The sequence below is a fragment of the Lissotriton vulgaris genome, chromosome 5, assembly GCF_964263255.1.
Source record: "Lissotriton vulgaris chromosome 5, aLisVul1.2, whole genome shotgun sequence".
In the NCBI taxonomy this organism is placed as follows: Eukaryota; Metazoa; Chordata; class Amphibia; order Caudata; family Salamandridae; genus Lissotriton; species Lissotriton vulgaris.
In genome coordinates this window covers 1,722,701,538-1,722,724,609 of record NC_141693.1, presented here as the reverse complement: position 1 = coordinate 1,722,724,609, position 23,072 = coordinate 1,722,701,538, and the positions used below count along the sequence as shown (strand labels likewise).

The window sequence follows — 23,072 nt, the reverse complement described above, 5'->3', positions numbered from 1 at the left end:
GTGCACCATGCCACAAATTAGTTCCACCTGCAGGCGAATACCGTTTTTGTGGAGGGACGCCTGGTTGCCAGAATCACATCACAGACTTCAGGAGGCAAGTTAAATGGCCTCAACTGTCGCCGCTCAATCTCCACGCATGTAGGTGGAGACTGGACAGGTTTGGGTGGAGGACCATCCCCTGTTGCTGCGACAGAAGGTCCTCCTGAAGAGGCAGACGAATCGGGGATCAACTGACATGCTGAGTAGCTCAAGATACCAGTATATTCGTGCCCAATCCGGAGCTGCAAGGAAGACTTGGGCCCGGTCTTGCCGGATCTTCTTCAGCACTCTGGGCAGAAGTGGTGGAGGCAGAAAGGGGTACAATAGACCTCAGCTCCACTCGCAACAAAAAACGTCGCCGAGCGAGTGCCGCCTTGAAAATTCCAACACGCAGAACTAATGACATTGAGCGTTCTCTTCGGTGGCGAATAGATCTAACCAAGGCTCTCCCCACTGCTGAAAGACGCCATTTGTGATCCATCATGCACCGGCGGCTGAGTTCGTCCGCCCTGGCGTTCAGAGAACCTGCCAGGTGTTGAACCGCCAAGGTGACGCCCTGGTGTTACAGCCATGTCCAGAGGCGCAGAGCCTCCTGACAAAGGGTCCACGACCGCACCCCACCCTGTTTGTTGCAGTACCACATGGCGGTGGTGTTGTCCGTGAACACCTGCACTACACCTCCCAGGACAAAGGGAAGGAATGCCTTCAGTGCAAGTCGGATCGTCTGCAGCTCCAGAAGGTTGATATGGAGCCAGGACTCCGCCGGAGACCAGAGGCCTCTGATCTCTGCCTCTCCCATTTGGACCCCCATCCCAGGAGGGACGCATCCGTCACCACTACGTGCTTCGGTTGGGGAAGGGAGAGGGATGTGCCGCTGACCCAATCGCGGTCCGTGAGCCACCACTGCAACTGTCTCGCAGTGCACTCCAAGATCAGGACGTGGTCGAATAGGTTGCACTGATGCTGTGCCCACTGAAACTTCAGGTCCCACTGCAGAGCCCGCATCCGCCACCTGACATGATGCACCAGTAGGATGCAGGAGGCCATCAGCGCCAGCAGCCACAGCGTCAACCTGACCGAAACTCGGGATAAAGGGTGAAAGATCGGAATCAGAGCCTAAATATCCCGAACCCGCTGCTCGGGAGGATAAACCTGAAACTGCACCAAGACCAGAACCGCTCCAATGAATAGGAGCTTCTGAGAGGGAATCAGGTGCGACTTCAGCACGTTCATGGAGAACCCCAGCAAATGCAGGAGGTCGGCCGTAGTCTGGAGGTGGGAGACTACTGTCTAGGGCGAGCCCGCCTTCAACAACCAGTCGTCAAGCTAGGGGAAGACTGGAACCCCTGATCTGCGCAGATGAGCTGCGACCACCGCCATCACTTTCTTGAACACCCGAGGTGCACTGGTGAGGCCGAAGGGGAGCAAGTTAAACTGAAAGTGCCCGTGGCCTACCGTGAACCGCAGGTAGCGCCGGCAGGACGGGGATGTGGAAATATTGCGTCCCTCAAGTCCAACGCTACCATCCAGTCTCCAGGGTCGAGGGTAGCCAGGACCTTAGCTAAAGTCAGCATCTTGAACTTCTCCTTCCGGAGGAAGCCGTTGACGCTCCGGAGATCCAAGATAGGGCGTAGGCCTCCTTTGCCCTTCTTGGGTACCAGAAAGTAGTGGGAGTAGCAACCACGTCCTACTTCTGGCTCAGGAACGTGCTTGATGGCCCCCTTGGCCAGGAGGGCCATAACCTCCTCCTGCAGAAGTTGCAAGTGATCCCCGACATGCAGTGGTACTGTGGTGGCATGGCTGGAGGGGTCGCCTCAAAGGGGAGGGAGTAGCCCCTTCGGACAATTTGCAGCAGCCACCTGTCCGAAGTGATGGTACCCCAGTGGAGGAGGTGATGGCGGACCCTGCCCCCCACTGGCGTCAAATGGAGGAGAGGATGTGGACTGACCAGGCCTTTGTCCCCCCTGCACCGCCACGACAGTTCCCACGTCCACGCTGAGGCTAGTTCTATGGCCTGTGGCTGGACGAACTTGTGAGGGCGCCCCTTCCTTGGCCACGAAAGGGGCAAAAAGCAGAAGTCTGCTGGCGCTGGCCCGACAGGCCCAAGGACTTGGCCGTAGCCCTGGAGTCCTTGAAACGCTCAAGCGCACTGTCTGCTTTGTCACTAAAAATGTGACGGCCATCGAAGGGCATGTCCATGAGCGTGGGCTGGACATCCCCTGAAAAATTGGCGGACGTCAGCCATCCGTGGTGACGGTTCGCCACCATCGTGGAAATCACACTGCCCGGCCAGTCCGTGAAATCTAGTCCACATCTGATTGAATAAAGTGCCGCATCCCGCCCCTCAGCAAGTGCTTGGGCAAGCTGTGCCTGGTCCTCCTCGGGACACTGGGGCAGCACGTCCGCAAAAGTGTCCCACAAGGAGTGGGTGTAACGGCCCAAAAGTCAAGCAGTGTTGATAGACCGCAATCCCAAACTCAGTGAGGAGAACAGGTACTTTCCAAACTGGTCAAACCTTTTGGATTCCCGATCTGGAGGAGCAGTCGGGAACGCGTTCTGTGGCGTAGAGGCCTGGATCACTAGGCTCTCAGGGGTAGGGTGAACGGACAGAAAGCAGGGATCGATCGGAGCCGGGCGGTGGCGTGGGTCACGTTCCGCTCCACAGGGGGCACTGTGGAGAGTTTGGACCAAGTGCCCATCAGAACGTCTGCGAGGGCTTCATTGAACGGCAGCATAGGCTCTGAAGAGCTTACTGGCGGTTTAAGCACCTCGTGAGGATATTAGTCCTCACGACCGCAGCAGGGAGCTCAAGAGGCAAAGCCTTAGCTGCCCTGCGCAACACCACACCATAGGTAGCACCCTCCTCCGTAGCCACGGAGGGAGGGAGATGAATCCAGTGTCAAGCGATGTATCCAGACCACTGGCCTCCCCCAGCTCATCTGCCCAGTCCTGGCTTAAGTGGCACTGTTGTGCCAGAGGGTCCTCAGACCCCTCCCAGTCCTCCCATTCATCCCTGTCCTGATAAACAGGCAGCAAAGACGGAGCTGGGTCATAGGTAAATTGCTCACCAACCGACACCGGAGACAGCGCCGAGTGGCGCTGCTCTGACGCCAGACCGGGGCTGAAACCGGGGGGGGGCGGCGGCGTCCAAAGACAGCGCCGGGAGTGACACCATCGGGGTCGGCACCAGCGGAGGAGTCGTAAGGTCAACTGGCGTCGACTGGGATCCAGGCCTGGATCGCCCGGGGCCCTGCGGCGTCGAAGTCAACAACAGTGCCAAAGCCGCCGGTCCGCTAGGGCCCGAAGTCAGGACTGCGGGTCCAAAGGCATGCCGGCAGGCCTCAACTGAGGAAAGTGAGTCCTCATGGCGACGGGGAACTCACCTATCTCCTCCGGTGTCGCATGCAGTCCAGGGACCGGAGGGTATGGGACTGGATGTGACGCCCGTGGCTCCGGCGGAGCCGCGCGGGTGGCGTCTCCTGAACCCTCAGCCGAGCGACAGGTGAGGGGTGTCAGAAGAGCGATGTCGCCTCTTCGACTTCTTCTTCCTTGACTTACCAGAGGACTTCGTGCCCGACGAGTGGTGATGGTGCGACAAGTGTCAATGGCTGCGGCTCCACGACCGGTCCCTCGACTTCCTCCTCGACGGGGACCTCGAGCAGCGCAGAGCCGACTGCCGGATCTTGAGGAACTTGCGGGACCGCTCCCGCCTAGCCTTCGAGGTCAAGGCCCGGCAGTGGGGCACGACTTGTCGTCGTGGTCGGCCCCAAGGCAGTAGAGACACCGGCGGAGGGGGTTGGTCACCGACATCGGGCGGTGACAGGAGTCGCTCGGCTTGAATCCAGGCATCCCTACCTGCACCACGAGTCAAAACCAACTCGAAAAGAATAGCCAAAATAGGCCAAAAAGTTAGTAAAAAAATGACTAGGATACTAGCCCTTCCCGGATCTACGCTTGCAGGTGCGGAAAAAAGAAGAACTGACGTCAGCGCCCGAGGGGGGCATCTAAGTACTCAGACAACGTCATCCCGGCGATCACGACGCCGACGACGGACACGGAGCCGCAGCCGACGCCTACCGACGAGCAAGGGTACGGCTGACGAAAAATCTTTCTTGATCCAGTCTGGCACCTGGGTATTTTCTATGCGATACAAAAGGGGATGATGGACGGAGCGTTTGAGCAAATCAAACACTCACCCCCAGTCAACTGATCTGGGTTTAATCCATCACCATTCTTTAGCTCACTCTGCCACCCCAGTTCAGACATGGCCATATGCAAATCAGTCTGACCCTGTGCCTCATGCAAACAGTCCAGTCCGAACTGCCAAGCCATGTCTTCCCTGGACCGGAAACAAGCCTCCTGGGACCGGTTTCGGGTTCATAACACTCATCAGCCAGGCTATCTTGAATCCAGTGGCAAAGTGAGCTAGGGACTCACGTCTGAGCATACCCTGCCACACTTAGGGCGAACAAAACGATACAAAAGGGGATGAAGGACGGAGCGTTTGAGCAAATCAAACACTTACCCCCAGTCAACTGATCTGGGTTTAATCCATCACCATTCTTTAGCTCACTCTGCCACCCCAGTTCAGACATGGCCATGTGCAAATCAGTCTGACCCTGTGCCCCATGGGAACAGTCCAGCCCAAACTACCAAGCCATGTCTTCCCTGGACCGGAAACAAGCATCCTGGGAACGGTTTCGGGTTCATAACCCTCATCAGCCAGGCTATCTTGAATCCAGTGGCAAACCCTGCCACGCTTAGGGTGAACAAAGCGATACAAAAGGGGATGATGGATGGGTATTTTCTAAGGTAAGGAATCTAACACTAACCGGTTTCTTTTAGATGAATGAGACAAAGTGAGCAGGTGCCTGGTGATGCTATCCTCAATCTCCAACACCTTGATGCAATTGGGCCTGGTATAATTTCCAGATGCCATGTTTTACAGTGTCCCCCTCTAGGTCCAGTAATTGGGCAGCACGTGAGTGGTGTCTTTCTCTAGGCAGATCAGCAAACTTCAGAAAAGTAAAGCTTTTGGCACCCTCCAGTTGTCCACACTACCAGACATCTTTGCAGTCTTTCACGGTTCTCCTGGATATTTTTTAACAAAAATAATACGTCACTGGAGTATTGTACACACATTTCACAAAGTGTGTGTGAGCACCATGGTAAGGTCGCAAAAGGTGAAGGCAAGCTGTCACAGTCTACATTAAATGAAGGAAAGTTGAGGGAATAAAAATGTGACAACATAAAAAGACTTCTTGATGGACAAACTCAATGAAAAAAAGCAGATGATCAAAAATATAGAGCTAACTGGATAAATATGCCTATCTGAAGGAGCCCCAGGACGGCGCAAGAGGTGAAACAAGGCAAAAGCCACCCCAGCAAAATGGTGAGTCCAATAACACCAAAAAAAATCACCCTACAAGATGTAATGGCGGCACTGAAAACAATGCAAACCTCCATGGGCGCGATCTCAATGGACATCTCCCTGATAAGAGCAGACTTTGGGAAAATGTGAGACCGACTCATGGAGGTGGAAAACACAACCACTGGGCTCCTGGGAGACACCGCAGACCTGCAACATAAGGTAAAAAGACTTGAGGAAGATAACACCATGCTTAAAGCAAAACTCGACGACCAGGAAGGCTGCTCACAGCACAACAATGTGCACCTTATAGGTGTACCGGAATTGGTAGGGAGCCCAGCCCTAGATCTCTACGTAGAAGACCTCATTCATAATCAACTCCAACCGAAAGGACTGTCAAACTATTTCTCGGTGGAACGAGCCCATTGAGTGCCTGGAGGAAAACCTAAACCGGGTGCACCACCATGCCCTATTTTGGCGAGAATCTTTAACTTCAGGGATCAAGACGCCATCTTACAGGCTGCACGTGTTCGCCCACCGATACGTATCGACAACGCAGAAATCAACTTTTACCCCGACTACACAGCAGCGGTGGCACAACAACAACGAGGCTTCCTAGAGGTAAAGAAAGAACTCCATGCTCGAGAGCTCAAGTACTCAATGATTTTCCCTGCAAAATTGCGTGTGGAATCGGAAGGGAAAACGTGTTTTTTTGAATCACCGAGGGATGCGCAGGACTGGTTAGAAGGCTGGAGACCGGCTAAGAGACCGAAGCACCGAAACGCACAGCGACACAACGGAGGTGGAAGCCTGCAAGCCCAAGATGAGATTGAATAGACATCAGGGGCGTAACACAAGCCCCCGCAGGCCCCGCATTGCGGGGGGCCTCGCGCTGGCTGGGGGCCCCCAGCCGACAGGGCCCCTCCTCACGTCAAACAAGAAAACAATTGTGGTGGGTAGTGGCTCTAAAATGTTGCGCAGCGCGGGCCCCGGGCCGGCCGGGGCCCCTGCGACTGAAATGGTGCGGGCCGCGGGGCCCCCGGCCGGGGCCCCTGCGAGACTAATAGTGGCCCCTGCAAGACTAATAGTGGTGACGAGTGTTTGTCTGTTTGAAAATGGTGGTGCGGGGCCCCGGCCGCCGCCGGCGGGGCACCCCTGGGGGATTGGGAGAGAGAGAGGCAGTCTTCAAAATGGTGCGGGCAGCCAGGCCAGGCCCGGGCCCCGAGACAGTCTTCAAAATGGTGCGGGGCCCCCGAGAGCAAGTCCAAAATGGTGCAATAACCTTTATCACACTCTGAGCCGCCAGCCACTCGAATCTTATGAAATGGCGACCGCAGGACAGAGTAGACTTTCTTTCAATTTCGGTCTTTCGTTCCGCCGCCGCGTATGCGCTGCCGTGTCACCGTGGGGGGGGCGGGCTGCTGGTGAGTGGTGACCAATGCCAGGCAGCCGGCCCCGGGGTACAACACTGTCGGCGGCCCAATAAGCAGTAGGACGGTCATGTCAGGTGTGAGGTGTGGTCACGTCACGTCACGTGTGCGTGTGGGCAGGGGGCGCGCTCGCCGCATGGCCATAGTGAAGAAGAAGGAGGAACAACAACAACACTTCGATCAATTCGAATTGAAGTGGACGAAGACAAAAAGCCCACGCTCAGGACTCGAGTGTGACTGAACAGAACTCCGAAGTAAGTCTGTCACGGTTACGGTCACCGGCGGGGGCCTGCAGGGTCCACTCGCACTCTTCTTCCACACACTTGTTTTTTAAGCACAGGGATATTGCAGGTGTAACGACACTTGAGGGGGTCACCCTGCAAGGTACAGCTGGACTTGATGGGGTCAATGACGAGTTAGGGAATGCTGTCCACCAGGATGTGGGTTCTGTGTGCCCTCACAGCACTTGAGACGCAATGCAATTTTTTGGCAGTATGTCTTGGCTGAGTGAGCTGTGGGTCACGAGCCCATCTTCATTAAGATAAGCCACACGTTTATTGCATCTTTTTCTGGGATCTGCGTGTAAGCTGCTGGTCACTATCCTCAGTAAAAGTAGAACAGCTCATTTAGTTAATGCACTTGTTCCCAAAAATTGTCCATATTGGCGGGTCACGGAATCCAGCCCTCTAATGCAAATTATGTGGTTGTCTCTCCTGCTTCTCTAATATTTTGTAACCTGCCTGGGCTGCTTTCTTTCCCAGTATGCCTGGCCAGAGTTTGTAAGCCAAAAACCGCCATACACCACTGCTATAGAAATAGGACTACTACATAAGTAATGAATATATGGGACCCTGCTGCCGCTGCACCAGAGGTGGCCTGTCTGTTAAATACTAAATCCAGGAGGGCGCCTTGCCTGTTTGTTTTCCGGTTGCGGCACCTAGTGCCACCTCTCAATGGTGAAGTGTCTGACACTGACCTGTCTGTGGCGGGCATGTCTCTGATGCAGATAGGCATCTGTTTATTCAAGTTCGGTGCCCTGGCTGCAGCATCAATTCTAGCTGGCTAGGGACTCACTAAAGGATCCAGTCGGTGCGCCAGGTGGCAGGATGTTTTCATTTTAAAATCCTGCTGCCAGGTGGGGCCCCCAGAAATTGCCGCCGCAGCCTGGCAGCTGATCCGCGACCCCCCCCCCCCCCCCCCCCCCCCCCCCGTTGACTGGAATTAAATACATCAAGGGCAACTCGTGTTCTCCTGACCTCCTCGACCCTGTGTATCTTGGGGGGGGGGGGGGGGGCAAGGGGTTGTGGATAGCTCAGTGTGTTACTTACTGCTTTTGTCACAGACATCATTTTGTTACTTGAGGTTCAGCCGCACTTGGCACCTGGGTGTGGGGGTTGATGTGCTTATTATTAGCGTATGGGTTTAAAAGCACTTGCTGCAGAGTGACTTGTGTGTCCAGCAGTTTTTAGGAAACCATTTTTCCCCCGAAGTTAACTGATGATTAATGATCTTGCAGGAGAGAGATTGTAGTTTTCACACACCATACAGTAGTGCAGAGTTAATATGCCATGTGCAAAGATCCGGTGCTTTGCAGCCATTTCAAGGTCTTCTTGGGGGTTCTCATTGCTCAAATGGGTTTAATTTCTGATCTTTATCTGTTTCAAGGACTTTATTGATTTTATTTGCTAAAAAGTGTTACTCGAAGTGTCACACACATGGTCCTTGAACGTCACTCATGAGTACACTGAAACCATGAAAATGTTCCGCATAAGAAATATGAACCCTTGGCAGCCATGCGTGACAGTACACCATACCCAATGGACACTTAAAATTCGGCAGGTTATGGTTTTTCTCTGTGAAATAAGGGAAGCACGAGTTTCCGATGTCGATCTTGTGTGTCTAATATTTCTTAGTGCCCCAAATGCCTGCTGCCCATTGAGCGCAAAGGAGGCAGTTTGAGGCAAAGCCTGGAAGGGAAGTTTCTGTTCTTCTCAGGTCGAAGTCACAAACAACTACGTCACTTGTAATAAAGCTCCTGTGTTCACAATTGGGAGGTTTGCCGAGGGTCATGGGATGTTGGGCCAACGCGGAGACTCGAGTGTGATTCTCCCCCCCCCCCACCCCCCCCCCCCCTCCACCCCCAGTTCCAGGACCGGCATCTCTGGCTGTTGTGCCACATTTAATTTCTATCAGGCGTCTTCCCAGTTGCAGAGGAGGGGAGAGCATGACTGTGGTTGTTGCACACTTTGGAGCGACGTTTGAGACCAGGTGCGGGACTGTCTGGGGCCTTCAGAAAAAATCAATTTTGTGTTTATTGCTCCCTCCTTGGAGTAGATTGGTGGTGTTTGATGCTTTTGGTGTCAATTTGGCGCTGTCTGGTGCTGGCATCATAGGCACCTGCCTAGTTCTGTTGACTCACTTTGTCATCGGCCCTTTGTTTAATTTTGGACTCTGGCCATGGGCGTGCATGCCAATGGTGCAGCATGTGCAGTGGCATCGGAGCCTGGGAATGGGAGGGGCACCCTGACTGTGGCGGTCTTTCTCTAACCGGGCAGAAGCCAGGGGGCCATTTTCACCTCATTAAATGAGGGCACGTGGGGCTCGTGCTACACCACTGACTCCAACTTGGCTGAGAGGCTCACATTTTGGGGGCCTCCGGAGTGCTATGGAGTTGGGGAGGGTCGTTCCCGGGTTCCACAGCACAGAGCCTTCATTTTCTCTTTTTTTGAATGCATTTTGGGTACTCGGTTTGCGCCCATGCTGTGCACTTTGGCCCTTATTTATGAGGCCTTGCGTCAGTTTTGCGCCGCCGGTGCGTCACTTTTTGTGACGCACCAGCGGCGTAAAAAATGTGCCTTGTTGCGCCATATTTAAAAAGTGACGCATCTAGGTAGATGCGTCACTTTTTAAACCCCTGCGCCACATTATACCTGCGTCAGGTATAATGTATGCAGAGGGGGCGTTCCCCCGCAAAAAGCCTCGTAATAGTGACGCAGTGAAATCTATGAGATTTCACTGCGTCACTTTTAGGATGCTGTTGCGTCAAAATCTTGCGCCTGCCTCACAGCAGGCGTAAGACTGACGCAAGCCCTTTCACATGGAGCTTTCCCCATGTGAAAGGACGCATTGCTGGAGTTGCGTCACATTTGTGACACACTCCAGCAATGCGTCACTTTTGCGCTTACAGGTACGTCAGAAATACTGACGTATCTGTAAGTCCTTGCGACATGATGCGTCATACATTAAATATGACGCATCATTGGTGTCGCAAGGAGTGCGCAGTGAAAAGTGACGCATCGCTGTTTACACGCAGCGATGCGTCACTTTTCATAAATGAGGCCCTTTATGTTTTGCTTGTTTTCCTATGAATTGTATTTCTTGTTGTTCACATTGGTAATGTTTTTTGTTGAGGAATCCAATAGAGAGCATGTTATGGATTGGTGGTTAAAGTCTAGTGGGGCGTGGAGTGAGCCCCCAGAGCAGCAACAGTGTGCCAAGAATGATAGAGATATATTCGGGGAAGTGGATGGGACTGGAGTGTAGCAAACTGATGCCAAAGTCATATGGGAGAGAGTGGGACACACATGGGAAGGGAAGGACATTGTGGGTCGGAAGGGGAGGATCCATGTGGGATGTCATATCTAATAAGTGTTGGCAAAGCCAATGGGTCTGATGTTGGTTGCAGAGCTATTGGCTGTGCCAAAGTATGTTTCTTTTGCTGTAGCTTATTGTGACTTTGTTGTTCCAAGATGGCTAGTGGATGCTGAGAGAAGAGAGACTTGAAGACATCATTGAAATACGAAGGGGTGTAAATGCAGTGGGTGGACAGTGGTGTATGAGACACTTTGAGGCACTGCAGGGTATGGATGCAGCGGGTGGACAGTTGTGTATGAGAGACAATGAAATGCAGGGTGTGGGTGCAGTGGGTGAACAGTGGTGTATGAGAGGCAATGGAGTGCTGCATGGTGTGGCTGCATGGTGTGGACAGTGGTGTATGAGAGGCAATGAAATGCAGGGTGTGAGTGTAGTGTGTGGACAGTTGTGTATGAGAGACAATGGTTTGCTGTAGGGTATAGATGCAGTGGGTGGACAGCGGTGTGTGAGAGACAATGGGGTGCTACAGGGTATAGATGCAGTGGGTGGACAGCGGTGTGTGAGAGACAATGGGGTGCTATAGGGTATATACATGTAGTGGGTGGACAGCAGTGTGTGAGAGACAATGAAGTGCAGGGTGTAAATTCAGTGGGTGGGCGGTGGTGTATGAGACAGTGAGGTGTAGGTACAGTGGGTGGACGGTGGTGGATGAGAGACAGTGAGGTGGTGTGGATACAGTGGGTGGGCAGCAGTGTACGAGAGACAAAGAAATAGAGTGTAAATACAGTGGGTGGACAGTGGTAAATGGGAGACGATGAAATACGACAGGGCGTAGACGGGGTTGCACGACATAGGCCATGAAGTGGCACGAGGCAGGGAGTAAACGCGGTGGGCTCTGAAGTCGTGACCCTCGGCTGTCCTGCGGGGAGCTGTGCGCCAGTGCCCCATAGCCTATTTCAGACCCTGCATCGCGCATATGGGTCAAGCTGTTTTTGTTCTCTGGGATGTCTTCCTTACTTTCCTAGGTGGGTAGCCATTCCAGGATGGTTGATATGCATTTGACCTGTGGAGAGGTACAGGGGACATGTGGGTGTCCTTGTGTACTGTAGGGGGGGGCTATGAAGGGAGTGGGTGGACTGTTAAGAGTCAGGCAAGGAAGACGTTCATGTTTTGTTCTCTCTTTTCCATAGTGCCTACGACATGCCTTTGTGTGCAGAGGGCTATCACTGGGTAGAGAGGGGAGCTTGTCGCGGCCGCTAGTGAGATTCTGCAGAGCTGCACCATTTCAACACCGGCGATGTTCCATGATTGTGTACTTGATAGATGGAATGACATTACATAGTGTTGGCCCTGCCATGGCGGTGGTACATGACGGCACAATGTGTTCACCCATGGTATGGTGGTGCCGAGGCTTGGTGAAATGCGGGCCCTGGCATAATAGTGGTGGTTCCTGTCTGATTGCGTGATGGTGCACAGCCCCCGTGCTAGCTTCGGCTTGATAGTGGTGGTTCTTGGCATGGGATTGTCGCATATGACATGCGGCTATGACACATGGATGTTCAGGGCAGAGTCTATCCATGTGTTGCAGTGGTTCATGACAGTGGTTGAACTTTTTCACAGAGAAGATGACTTCTTGATTTAGGGAATTTGGGTTGTTTTTCAAAAATGCAAAGCTAGTGTTTGGTGGCAGGGCGTGTCTGCTTTCATGCGCCGACGGGCTGATGTTTTGGAGACAAATGACTGAATTTGTTTGGAGCTGAGATTTGAGTGGTTGGGGGGCCGACTTGGGAAGGACAGCCTGGGCACACTTCTTTCACTTTGATGTGCTTGCTCCTTCAGCTTGGACCACAGCTTTTCGTTGCACCATTTATGGGATCTACCGGCCGCCACTGGTGCACACGCAGCAGGCCCCTGACCTGAGAGCTCCTGACTGAATCCGGAGCATGGGGGGGCCCCCTCCATATTCTTTGCAGGGGGGCCCCCTCAAGTTTCGTTACGCCACTGATAGACATGAATCGTTGCACTACAGACTATGTTGAGGATACCTTGCAACGGACACCCAGGTCAAGAGTCCGGAGTTCAGTGGCCTCATCCAAGAACTAGGCCGGTGGTAGGCCACAACAACATAAAAATTTGCAAGATCCTACCCACTGCTGCGGACGATTAACCGAGGTGGGATCCAGATCGGGGGGAAGGGACTCTTTAAGGTAGGACTTGTTGAACTGAACGGCACTGCATGGACAGTCTTAAAGGGGGGGCTCATGGACGGACACAGAAGTCTCACCCTCACGAACAATACACTTGAGTTGGGATACTAAGCGCTCTGCTCAGTTGGGAAGGTGGAAGTTTCTTAATCCGCCAGGCAGGCAGGGAGGGAAGTAGGGGTATTGACCGTACTGTTATTTCTTAATTTCTGTGTTCTGTGGGGGAGATGGACGGTTCTGGATCCACTGGGGGTGGGAACGGGGTGGAGGGTAAGGGTTATAAATACCAGACGTATACTACGGATATGGTTTTTGTTGTTGGTTCTTCACTTTCTCCATAATCACTTATACTGGATTTGTTGGACACTACCCCTGCATACGCGCACATCATTATCGATACATGGACCTTTGCCACTATACTATCTAGTCGCTCCGTGGCCCATTTGGTTCCCGTCGACCATTATGGTGGTTGGGATACACTCCTACATAAGGCACTATGTCAGACATGCAAGGTAACAATTCCCAATCGCCGACTGACTCCCCCCCCCCCCCCCTCCCCTCCCTTACGCTCATCTCCTGGAATGTGAATGGGTTGGGGCACAAAATTAAAAGAGAGCTTGTTCTACAGTATTTGAAACGGCGAAACCCTACAGTGGTCCTACCCCAAGAAACACACTTAATGGGAACGGCCTGCAAAGCACTAAACCGATGGGTATTTAAAATGGCCGCCCATGCAGAATTCTCCTCTGGGTCACGCGGGGTCGTTATCCTACTACACGAAAGCTCACCATTAATACTCAAGCGTACGTGGGTGGACGATCAAGGGCGCTTCGCCGCGATCGCTTGTCAGTGGGAAGGTCGTAATTTCAATATGGTCTCTGTCTACGTACCCCATACACTTCATCAGGGAGCATTCCAAGACCTTGGGAAGCTACTACTTGAGCTCCCGTAGGGAGAATTAATTATAGGGGGAGACTTTAATGCAGTCATTGATACAACCATAGACCGGAATCCTCCCAGGGAACCGACCAGACCCGCACAGATTTTCAGGGAGTTTGTAGAAGCCATTGGTCAACTAGACGCCTGGAGGCTCAAACACCCAGGGAAAAGCCATTATACATTTCACTCGGGGGCACACAACAGTCTCTCCCGTATAGATCACATCTTCACACAATCAATACCCCCAGAGAAGATAACGACAATAGACCATTTACCGAGAGGTATATCGGACCACTCCCCGATTCAAATTACTTACACTACGCATAGCCCCCGGAGACAAAGGATATACCCTATATATCGGGGCTATTTGCATAATCATACAATATCAAAAGCATTACAGACTGCCACAGATGTCTATTTTGAAGAAAATTTGGATTCGGTAACCTCACCCTCCATTCTTTGGGAGGCATACAAAACGGTCATTAGAGGGCAAGCTATATCCACAATCAGTAGGCATAAGAGGGAGCAAAGGGAACAACACGATTCGCTTGAGACTGCAGTGCATGAGGCAGAGACGGCCCACGCGCTAAACCCCACCGCTGACACAGCCCACACCTTGAGACTGGCGACCCAAGAATACAAGGCATACGTCGAGGAAGCGGCGCGGACTAGACATACGGACACGTTACATAGAATCTACGAATTGGGGGACAAAACCGGGAAAATGCTAGCCTGGATAAAGAGGAAGGAAAGGGCCGATAGATGGATAGCTCAGCTTACGCGGGAGGATGGCTCTACCACCACAGAACCCCCACACATAGTGGCCGACCTAGCAGCATATTATGAAGAAATATACACTTCTCGGGACACGGTCACGGAGAAGGACGGCTTGCACTTCCTCGACGACATACCATTGCCCGCGCTTTCGGCAGAAGACGCGCAAGATCTAGAGAACGATTTCATTACTGCTGAAATTGGAAAAGAACTGGCTGCCCTTAACACCGGGAAGGCGCATGGCCCAAACGGCCTGCCGGTGAAACTCTATAAAAAACTAGCCCAGAAGGTCACTCCCCACATGCTCCCCATGTATAACGACTGTTTGGCGAGAGGTACGATGTCCCCAGACCAGAGATTAGCCACAGTCGTAGCAATTCATAAGCCGGGTAAACCCCCGGATCGGGTCTCCTCCTACCCCCCCCGATATCCTTGATGAATGCAGACGCGAAAGTGCTGGCAAAACTCTTGGCCCTCCGTTTGCAGCCCCACCTCACGACGCTGATCCACCCGGACCAGTCCGGCTTCATGCCAGGGCGCAACACCTCCCTTAATCTCAGGCGTCTACATGGGGTACTCCACCGCATCCAGCTACTGCGGGAGGAAGCAGCCATCCTCTCTCTAGACGCCACTATGGCTTTCGACCTTGTAGAGTGGCCCTTTCTATTTGCAGTGCTCAAAAAATGGGTCTTCGCCCCAAATTCTGCAGTTGGATCAAACTATTATACACAGCACCTATGGCCCAAGTGGTTGCTAACGGGCATATCTCTAGTGAGTTTGCGCTACGACGCGGGACCCGGCAGGGGTGCCCCTTATCCCCGCTTCTATTTGCGCTTATTTTAGAACCATTAGCCGCAAAAGTGCGAACGGACACGCTGATTCGCGGAATTAGGTGGCAGGAGGGTTGGGTAGACCGCATTTCCCTTATGCAGACGACGTGCTCATATGTCTAATGTCCCCCAAAGAATCACTAATGGCACTGATGAGCGTGCTCAGGTCGTACGGCGACTTTTCAGGTTACTCCATAATTTGGACGAAATCACTATTATACGTCTTACATGGACGACCTCCACCCCTGCCCCAAGGATGTACGTTACAAACGGCGTCTAGGGGTTTTAAATACTTAGGCATATATGTCACCCCGCAAGAATCCGTGTTCATAGACGAAAACTTAATGAAGCCCCTGCAGAGGCTCAGATCAGATGTCTCCCACTGGAGATCCCTTCCACTAACGCTTTTGGGCAGGGCAGCGCTCTTTAAAAAGCTTGCGCTGCCAAGGTTTCTCTATGCATTCCATAACACCCCATTTCCGGTCTCGCTCTCCTACTTTAAAGCAATTGATGCAGAGGTCTCCTCTCTGCTATGGGACGGGAAACCGGCCCGAATAGCACACACCAAACTGATTCGCAGTTGGTATGACGGAGGTATAGCTCTACCAAGTATCAAACTGTACTATTGGGCGGCACAATTAATGACAGTGAATCAATGGCTCCACTCCTCACACCATGAACCAGCCTACAGGCTTGACAGACAGATACTGCCAGTGGAACATCTGATGAAGGCCCTCTACACAAACAAAAGGCGTCATACCCTCACTGGTCCCACAGCCCACACGATCAAAGTCTGGCACGCAGCACAGAGGGCCCTGGGATGGGAAGGAGTACTCATACTAGCCACCCCACTCTGGGGCACACGTCGCCTGGGTACTCTAGCTAACACGAGGGGTTTAAGGCAATAGGACTTCATTGGCATCACGAAGATAGGGGACCTATGGTCTATTGGAAATTTAATATCATTTACAACACTATAAGAAAATTATGGAATGGCGGACACAGAGAGATACCGTTACATGCAAATTAGACATGCACTGCAGAGTGCAATCCCAACAGGCACTACCCTTGCTGAATCCTCTCCCCTAGAAGACAGGCTTCTTACCGACTATCTGGAAAAAAAGGTCATCTCACAAACATATCGTAAACTAGTGAACAATCTCCCAGATCCTATGGCGGTATTCCGCAGCAAATGGGAGGTGGAATTAGGCGATACAGATGACACAGATTGGATGAATGCTTTCGCGTCGCCCAGGGAGGCGGCCATCCCGTCACGAATGAAACTAATCCAGCTTAAAATCCTACACAGAGTGTACTATTCACGCACTATGCTGCCCAAACTGGGTCATGTCCCTAATCCAGTTTGCTTGAGAGGGTGCGGACAAAGGGGATCGCTTTTCCACGTTATCTGGGATTGTCCTACCATACAAACGTACTGGGAGCAGGTACTAACTGAGATTTCAGAGGTGGGAGAGGCTGAGGTACGGCTGGATCCTGGGGGCTGCCTGCTAAATATCTGGTAGCCTACAGACCTCAACCTGGCGTTAAAGACATGGGCCACATTGAGATTAGCAGTTGCAAAAAGGAATATAGCACGAAACTGGGGTTCAGGCACAGCCTCCACACGAATGCAGTGGGAAAATGATATGGACATGGCAATGGTGGCAGAAAGAGCAGTCTATCTACACCGAGGTTGCCCCAAAAAATGGTCTAAGATATGGGGAAATGGAACAAATCACGCAGGAATATTTGTGAGCCACCACAGTCCACCACAGACCCCGGCACTAGCCCATAGTATGTGGGCATAGACCCATGTAAAGTACGTGTTGCGCACCTATTGTACCTAGTGGCGATTTTTGGGGTGGGGATATTCAGATGCGGGAGGCCCAGGGGTACCTACACACTGCGCAAATAGTAGATTGCGACCCTCACAGATGTGAGCGGTCTTAGAACATTACAGGATTGTTTGCCACTGGACATAGGGCCTCTAATTCGGATAGGATGTAGAATGGGGCGGGGAAGGCGGAATGGGAAAGGTCAAATTTGAAGTCATATAAACTATATTACAATGATGTGTTGTAAATGCGGGGATCCAGCTTTAATCTATGACAGAATATATGGAGAAGTTGGTGTTTGCATTTGTGTCCTGAAATGCTGAATGTATATCATGATGCAATTTGTAATAAAGACTTTTGAAACCAAAAATTAAAAAAATATATATATATATATATATAGAGCTAAAGCAAATATATGTAAAATAGCTTAATGGCCAATCAGTTTCTGCACACAAGGGCCAAATGATAAAATTATGTTTTCCTGCTAGTTTTGTGTAATGTACACACAGTGCCCATCTTATAGATGTTCTTTGGAGAATATACCAGCTATCTGTAAGTTGCACTTTCGTTTCCCGGGGGTATACCAACACACCTTCCCATACAGTCAGTGTTCAGTTGCCTTACATCTAGGCTCATGCTTGCTGATGTCCTTAAAGAACCAGTGCTCCTCCTCCGGTTTTACGCTGTATTGCTCTTGTGGTCCAAGTTCCTTGCATTTACTGCCTTTTTCCTTTTAAGAGCATTAAGGGCAAAATCAAGAATATAAAGTACACAAGTAGAGACATATAATAATGCTATCATGATGGAGAATTCGTTGTATCAGCTCTTTCTACAACTCTGCCAGACGTATGTTACTCTGCCCTACCTTATTTTACTCCATTATCAGTATCAGATTTTCTGGTTTGCTGTAACATGCTACATTGTTTTGTGGCTAGTAGTGCACGAAAGATGAATCTGTAGAAAGCACAATAGATAATTGGCTCACTATTGACACTTGAAGAAAAGATCCTCAGTTTTCCAGAAGTAAGCACGCATGTGCTGAGAAGAAGATTTAAAGTGCAATAAGAGCAATCAATTGTAGCAGGCAAACATTACTAATTACTCTTTTCACCTGTTTTGCGCAGAGGAAAATCATCTCGACTGTCATAGGTGCCAAGCACAGGCAGTTTGTAGGATGGCGGTGTTCCTGGAGATCCTGCTTGAGGAGGGGAACTCTGGTCCAATGAGGTATGGTGCACTCCCCTGTAAAACAAAAGAAAAAACACATTCAATGGAGAAACCTAGAAATGCTTCTTGATCTTATGTTAGGTTACCAGTAATTGTATTGAGCATTTCTAACATCTGTAAGGCCCTGAGGCATTTCCGGAACTCTCATTCTCACTGACCAAGACATAGCGATCTGAGATCTATTGTCATTATGTTTGGCTAAAAAAGAAGAGTCTCTGACAAGGCTATGAGATCTCATACTGCATTATGTGTATGGCAAAGAACTTTATTAATTTCATTTGACTGGGGTACCCAAGTGTCAACTGGTTGACCTGAGAATGATGTTTTGGTAATTGCAATAACAGTATGAGGTAAGGAGGCATTATTAGATTACAAAACTTCCCTTAACAGTGAGTATGTGTGGATGTGGTAGGCTTAATTGCCGCTAAGTGGTGTTTGATGGAAGTGAATGCTAGGCCACAGGTCTGAAAGGTAGCAGACAATGTCGTGGACACTGGCTTCTGAAGAGTCAATGTGTTGTGAGGGGGAGTAGTGAGCAAATCTTTTCCACTTTGCAGCCAGGCAGGCCCGAGTAGTGGGTCTGCGTGTTCCTCAAGAATGTTCATGCATTCCGGAGGACAGTTAAGATAACCAAACTCAAAGACATGGAGAGCCAAATAGCAAGGTTAAGTGTCCGTGGGGCAGGGTGTCTGGTTTCTCTATGGTTCTGTGTGAGAAGGTCCAACTTGATGGAAAGCCTCAAATGCGGATCCACATAGAGTTCGAGGAGTGTGGTGACAGAGCGGAAAAAGATTGGAATACAGAAAAGAAATCAAAGCAATTCTTGGGACCATACTTGAAAATAAAATAAAAGTTTTCAATACATTACAGTATGCTTTTGTGTGGGTGAGACTGGCATTGTCCTCGAATGTATAAAAGAGATTGCTAGCTACAGCACACCAAGGTCAACAGGGCAAGACCTTGACAAAGAGCTGACTAAAAGACATTTAGGTGGCTAGAGCTTGACAATGAAGTGGACAAATGGACAGAAAACAATTGCTGTGACTGCAGCGGTAATGAAAATACACTAATCACACAGATTATATAAATGATGACAGCAGAGTCACCAGAGGAGGCAAGGGAGAAGATGGGTTTAGACTTCATTGGTCCAGTGTAATTTATCAACCAACATGAAATATGAAGCAGTTTTTGTCAACTATAAAAGCAGATGGATAGACCTGAAATTCAAGCAGACATTACTACCAAAGCAACAACTGAATTTTTAAAGGGCATTTTTGCAAGTGAAACGGAACCAACAGACCTTGCCACAGACAATGGAGCAAAATTTAGCTTGTAGCTGCCTTATAAAAGGGAACAATACATATGGCAATAAGCAATCACATGAATGAGGAAGAGATGCTCTTAGTACAAAAGGCCGTTCAACCACATGAGGGGTCACAAAATGCATAATAATCTGTATCCCTCGTGAATTACAAAAGGATGCCAAAGCCATGATCTAAACAAATTCAGTCCACACAACCATGGGGGTCAGCGACTGCAACTCGGTTGGAAGAATATTTGTGGACAATATGCAAAGTTTGACAAACTCGTCTACAAGCCTGGGATGCACATATAAGTGCCAGAAAATCTGGAGGCGTTGGCAGGACTGCTTTCTTTGGCATTCAAAGAGACAAAACTGAGACTTCTTACTTCCAAAAGAACTGTATGCAGAATTTATACTGCTCATGTTCTTTGACAGATGCACTGTGGTACACTATTGTTAAAAAAAGTGAAAAAGGGTACGTAGTGTTATTTCTAAGTTGATGCTCATGCAGTGGACTTGGCACAAACATTCCAGGTATGGATAGAATGGTTGTGTAAAACCAGTAGGGGTGGGAGTAACTGGTGTAATTCTATGTCAGGAGCGGAGTCTTCTGATTAGGCTGTATCTTTCTCCTTTATTTTTCTCCAGCAGCCATTAAAAGGTATCTACAATCTCAACAAAACTACATTTCCCATGAGCATCAGGGGGGTGGTCGGCGACACACAGGTGCGGGAGCCGCGGGAGTGTTGTCCGCTCCTTTCGCGGTGTGTTGTTCTCTTCGGGCTCTGTGCGCGGGCGGCCTCCTGCCGCTAGGGGACCGCGCTCGCCTCGCTGCCGCTCTGAGGAGCTTACCCCCCATCGGGCGCGAGTCGTCGAGTTCCGCTCTCTACTCGCGTCGGGAGAAGCGGCTCAACGGACTCGCATACCGCGGGGGAAGACTGGTGTGGTACAATTTGATCGACTTTGTGCAGCACTAAGGCTTTTAGAAACAGAGCCCCTGCCTGGAGCCCGAACACCCGCGAGGCGGGTAGGATATTCATTGACTCTTCGGGACCGGCCCGGGCAGGTCTACACGTGCCTCATAGCGGAGGTTGTTGGTCTCACTTATACCTCATTACCCCGCTTCGGTGGGAAGACAGCAGATTATTTAGGGTTCTGCCCTACCTTTATCCCCAGTTACATTGGCTTCTTGGCGCGACGCAGGAGCGCAATGGAATATGAGGAATACTATGAAGAGGAGGAGGAGCAGCAGGTCATGTACCTGCCAGTAGATGACCACTTCTGTCAGGTGATGGCCTCTTCCATTCATAAAGCTGTGTCGCGTGTGGTTGCACCCCTAGAGAAGAAGATCGAACAGCTACAGGCACAATGCCAGAACCCCGGGCAGAACCCAGGGCAGGCGGATCCTGTGCCTCAGTCAAACATCTGCGGAATCCACAGATGCCAAGAGGAAGCGCCCGGCGGACGCGGGGGTCGACACTGACGCGTTTTCGAGGCTCAAGAAAGCCTTTCTCGAAGACTGCGTATAACCCTTCCACCTCTAAGGAGGCACTGTCAGGTGCTTTGGGAGACAGCATGGACGACGCGGCCACTGTCGACCCGGATAAGTCGCCCCAAACTTCGGATGGCGATGGAGACCCGGATAATTTGTGGCTCCCCGCACAGACCACTCAGGAGTCCCACTCTAATCCCAGTTCCGACATGCTTAATCTGGACGAGTTGCTTCATCCGCGCTCGTCGCACTGGGTTCCCGCTCCTAAGGTGGCGACCTACATGGCAGCCAGGCTTCGCAAACCTCTGGACCAGGAGGTGCGTAGTTGCCTTCGGGCGGAGTGCCCACGCCATACCCTGGATGGTAAAGTGACAGTAACCCCCGAGATAGATCCTAAAATGTCTACCTTCCTCACTAAATTTGTGAAGGACCCTAAGAAGGGCATCGACCGTTCTTGGCGGGCCTGTCAAGACAAGCTTTTGGACACGGCCGGGCCGTTGGCTAAAATCCTGGACATGGCTGAAGACGCCAAGGACTCGGGATCCCTGATTTCCCCAGAGATCCTTTCCGGTTGGGCACAAAGGGCAATCATCTTCCTGGGAAATGCAAAGTGGCCATTTCAACCGAAAGAAGACGGTCCATTTTAATCAAAATTGATCCGAAATTGGGGGAGCTAGCCACGTCCGAGGCAGGTCCGATGGCGGAGGGTAACCTCTTCGGAGACCCCTTCGTGAAGGAGTTAGGTAAATTCGTAAATACCTTCAACTCTGTGGACAAGGCCCACACATCGGTCAAACGGATCTTCACGCCACGTGTTTTTGGCGCAGCCAGTCGTGGAAGGGGCCGCTCGTCTGGCAGACCATATAACAGGGGCTCCTGTAAACATGGTGACTCACAGAGAGGTCAATACCAGGACCCCGACAAATTCGGGAATTTCTACAACACCAGACGCTATCCCCGCCGCCGTGGTGGAAGAGGCAGAGGAGACAGCAGCTACAATAATCACAAAGGTGAGACTCCAGAATGTTTCGGGCCTGAAATGGGGGGGCTGACTCCAGTTTTTTTTTTCAAGCATGGTCTTCGCTCACCTCCGACGCTTGGGTCTTACAGACCGTCGTTGGGTTCCAAACAGAATACTCTGGACTCCCCAAGCAGCCCGTTCGTCCCAGACCTATTACCTTCACGCAGGACCAATGCGCTCTGATAGACAGGGAGGTGACAGATCTCCTGAGAAAGGGGGCCATTGTGCGGACGAGTTTGCACCCGCGGGGTTTCCTCAGCAATATTTTCATTGTGGAGAAGTAGGACGGGGGCTATCGCCCTGTGATAAACCTCAAGGAGTTCAATGGCTGGCTCATTTACCGCCATTTCAATATGGAGGGCATTCACCTCCTACGGGATCTGCTTCAAGAGGGGGATTGGATGGTCCGGTTGGACCTCAAGGATGCCTACCTCACGATCCCTATTTTCGCTCCCCACAGACGTTTCCTTCAGTTTCAGTGGGATCAGCAGACCTACGAGTTTGTCTCCCTTCCTTTCGGACTGTCGTCCGCGCCGTGGTGTTTCACCAAGGTGTTGAAACCGGTGGTGGAGCGTTTGCGTACAGAGGGCATCCGTCTGATAATTTATCTAGACGACATGCTCCTCTTGCATCAATGCCCACGGACATTGCTGTCCCATCTTCAGAGGGCGGTCAGCCTCCTAGAATCATTGGGGTTCATAGTCAACGAACCCAAGTCGGACCTGACCCCATCCAGGAAGATGCAGTTCCTGAGTTTTTTGATAGATTCAGTGGAGGCCACACTGTCCCTGCCTTCTCGGAAACTTTCCAGGATCAGGCATGAGTTGCGACGCACCCTGGCACGCCCAACGATCCTGTTGCGACACCTTGCCAGGGTCGTGGGTCTCCTGTCGTCATCTATTCAGGCGATCTTCCCGGGGCCCCTTCATTAACGGGCCCTTCAACGCCTCAAGGCGTTTCACCTCCGCAGAGGTCTCACCTACTCCCAGGTCGTTCCCCTTACGGAAGAGGCCAGG

At 51.3% G+C, this 23,072-nt stretch overlaps 1 protein-coding gene across 18 annotated transcripts in view; it reads right to left on the bottom strand.

The window, feature by feature from the left end:
- Window positions 1–23,072, bottom strand: part of HDAC5 (histone deacetylase 5) — a 1,827,433-nt gene that overhangs the window by 767,735 nt on the left and 1,036,626 nt on the right. For all 18 annotated transcript variants that reach the window (XM_086923942.1, XM_086923931.1, XM_086923932.1 and 15 more), the window contains one exon: window positions 18,125–18,255. In XM_086923942.1, coding sequence (XP_086780068.1) covers window positions 18,125–18,255 — 131 coding nt within the window. The remainder of the gene's footprint in view (window positions 1–18,124; window positions 18,256–23,072) is intronic.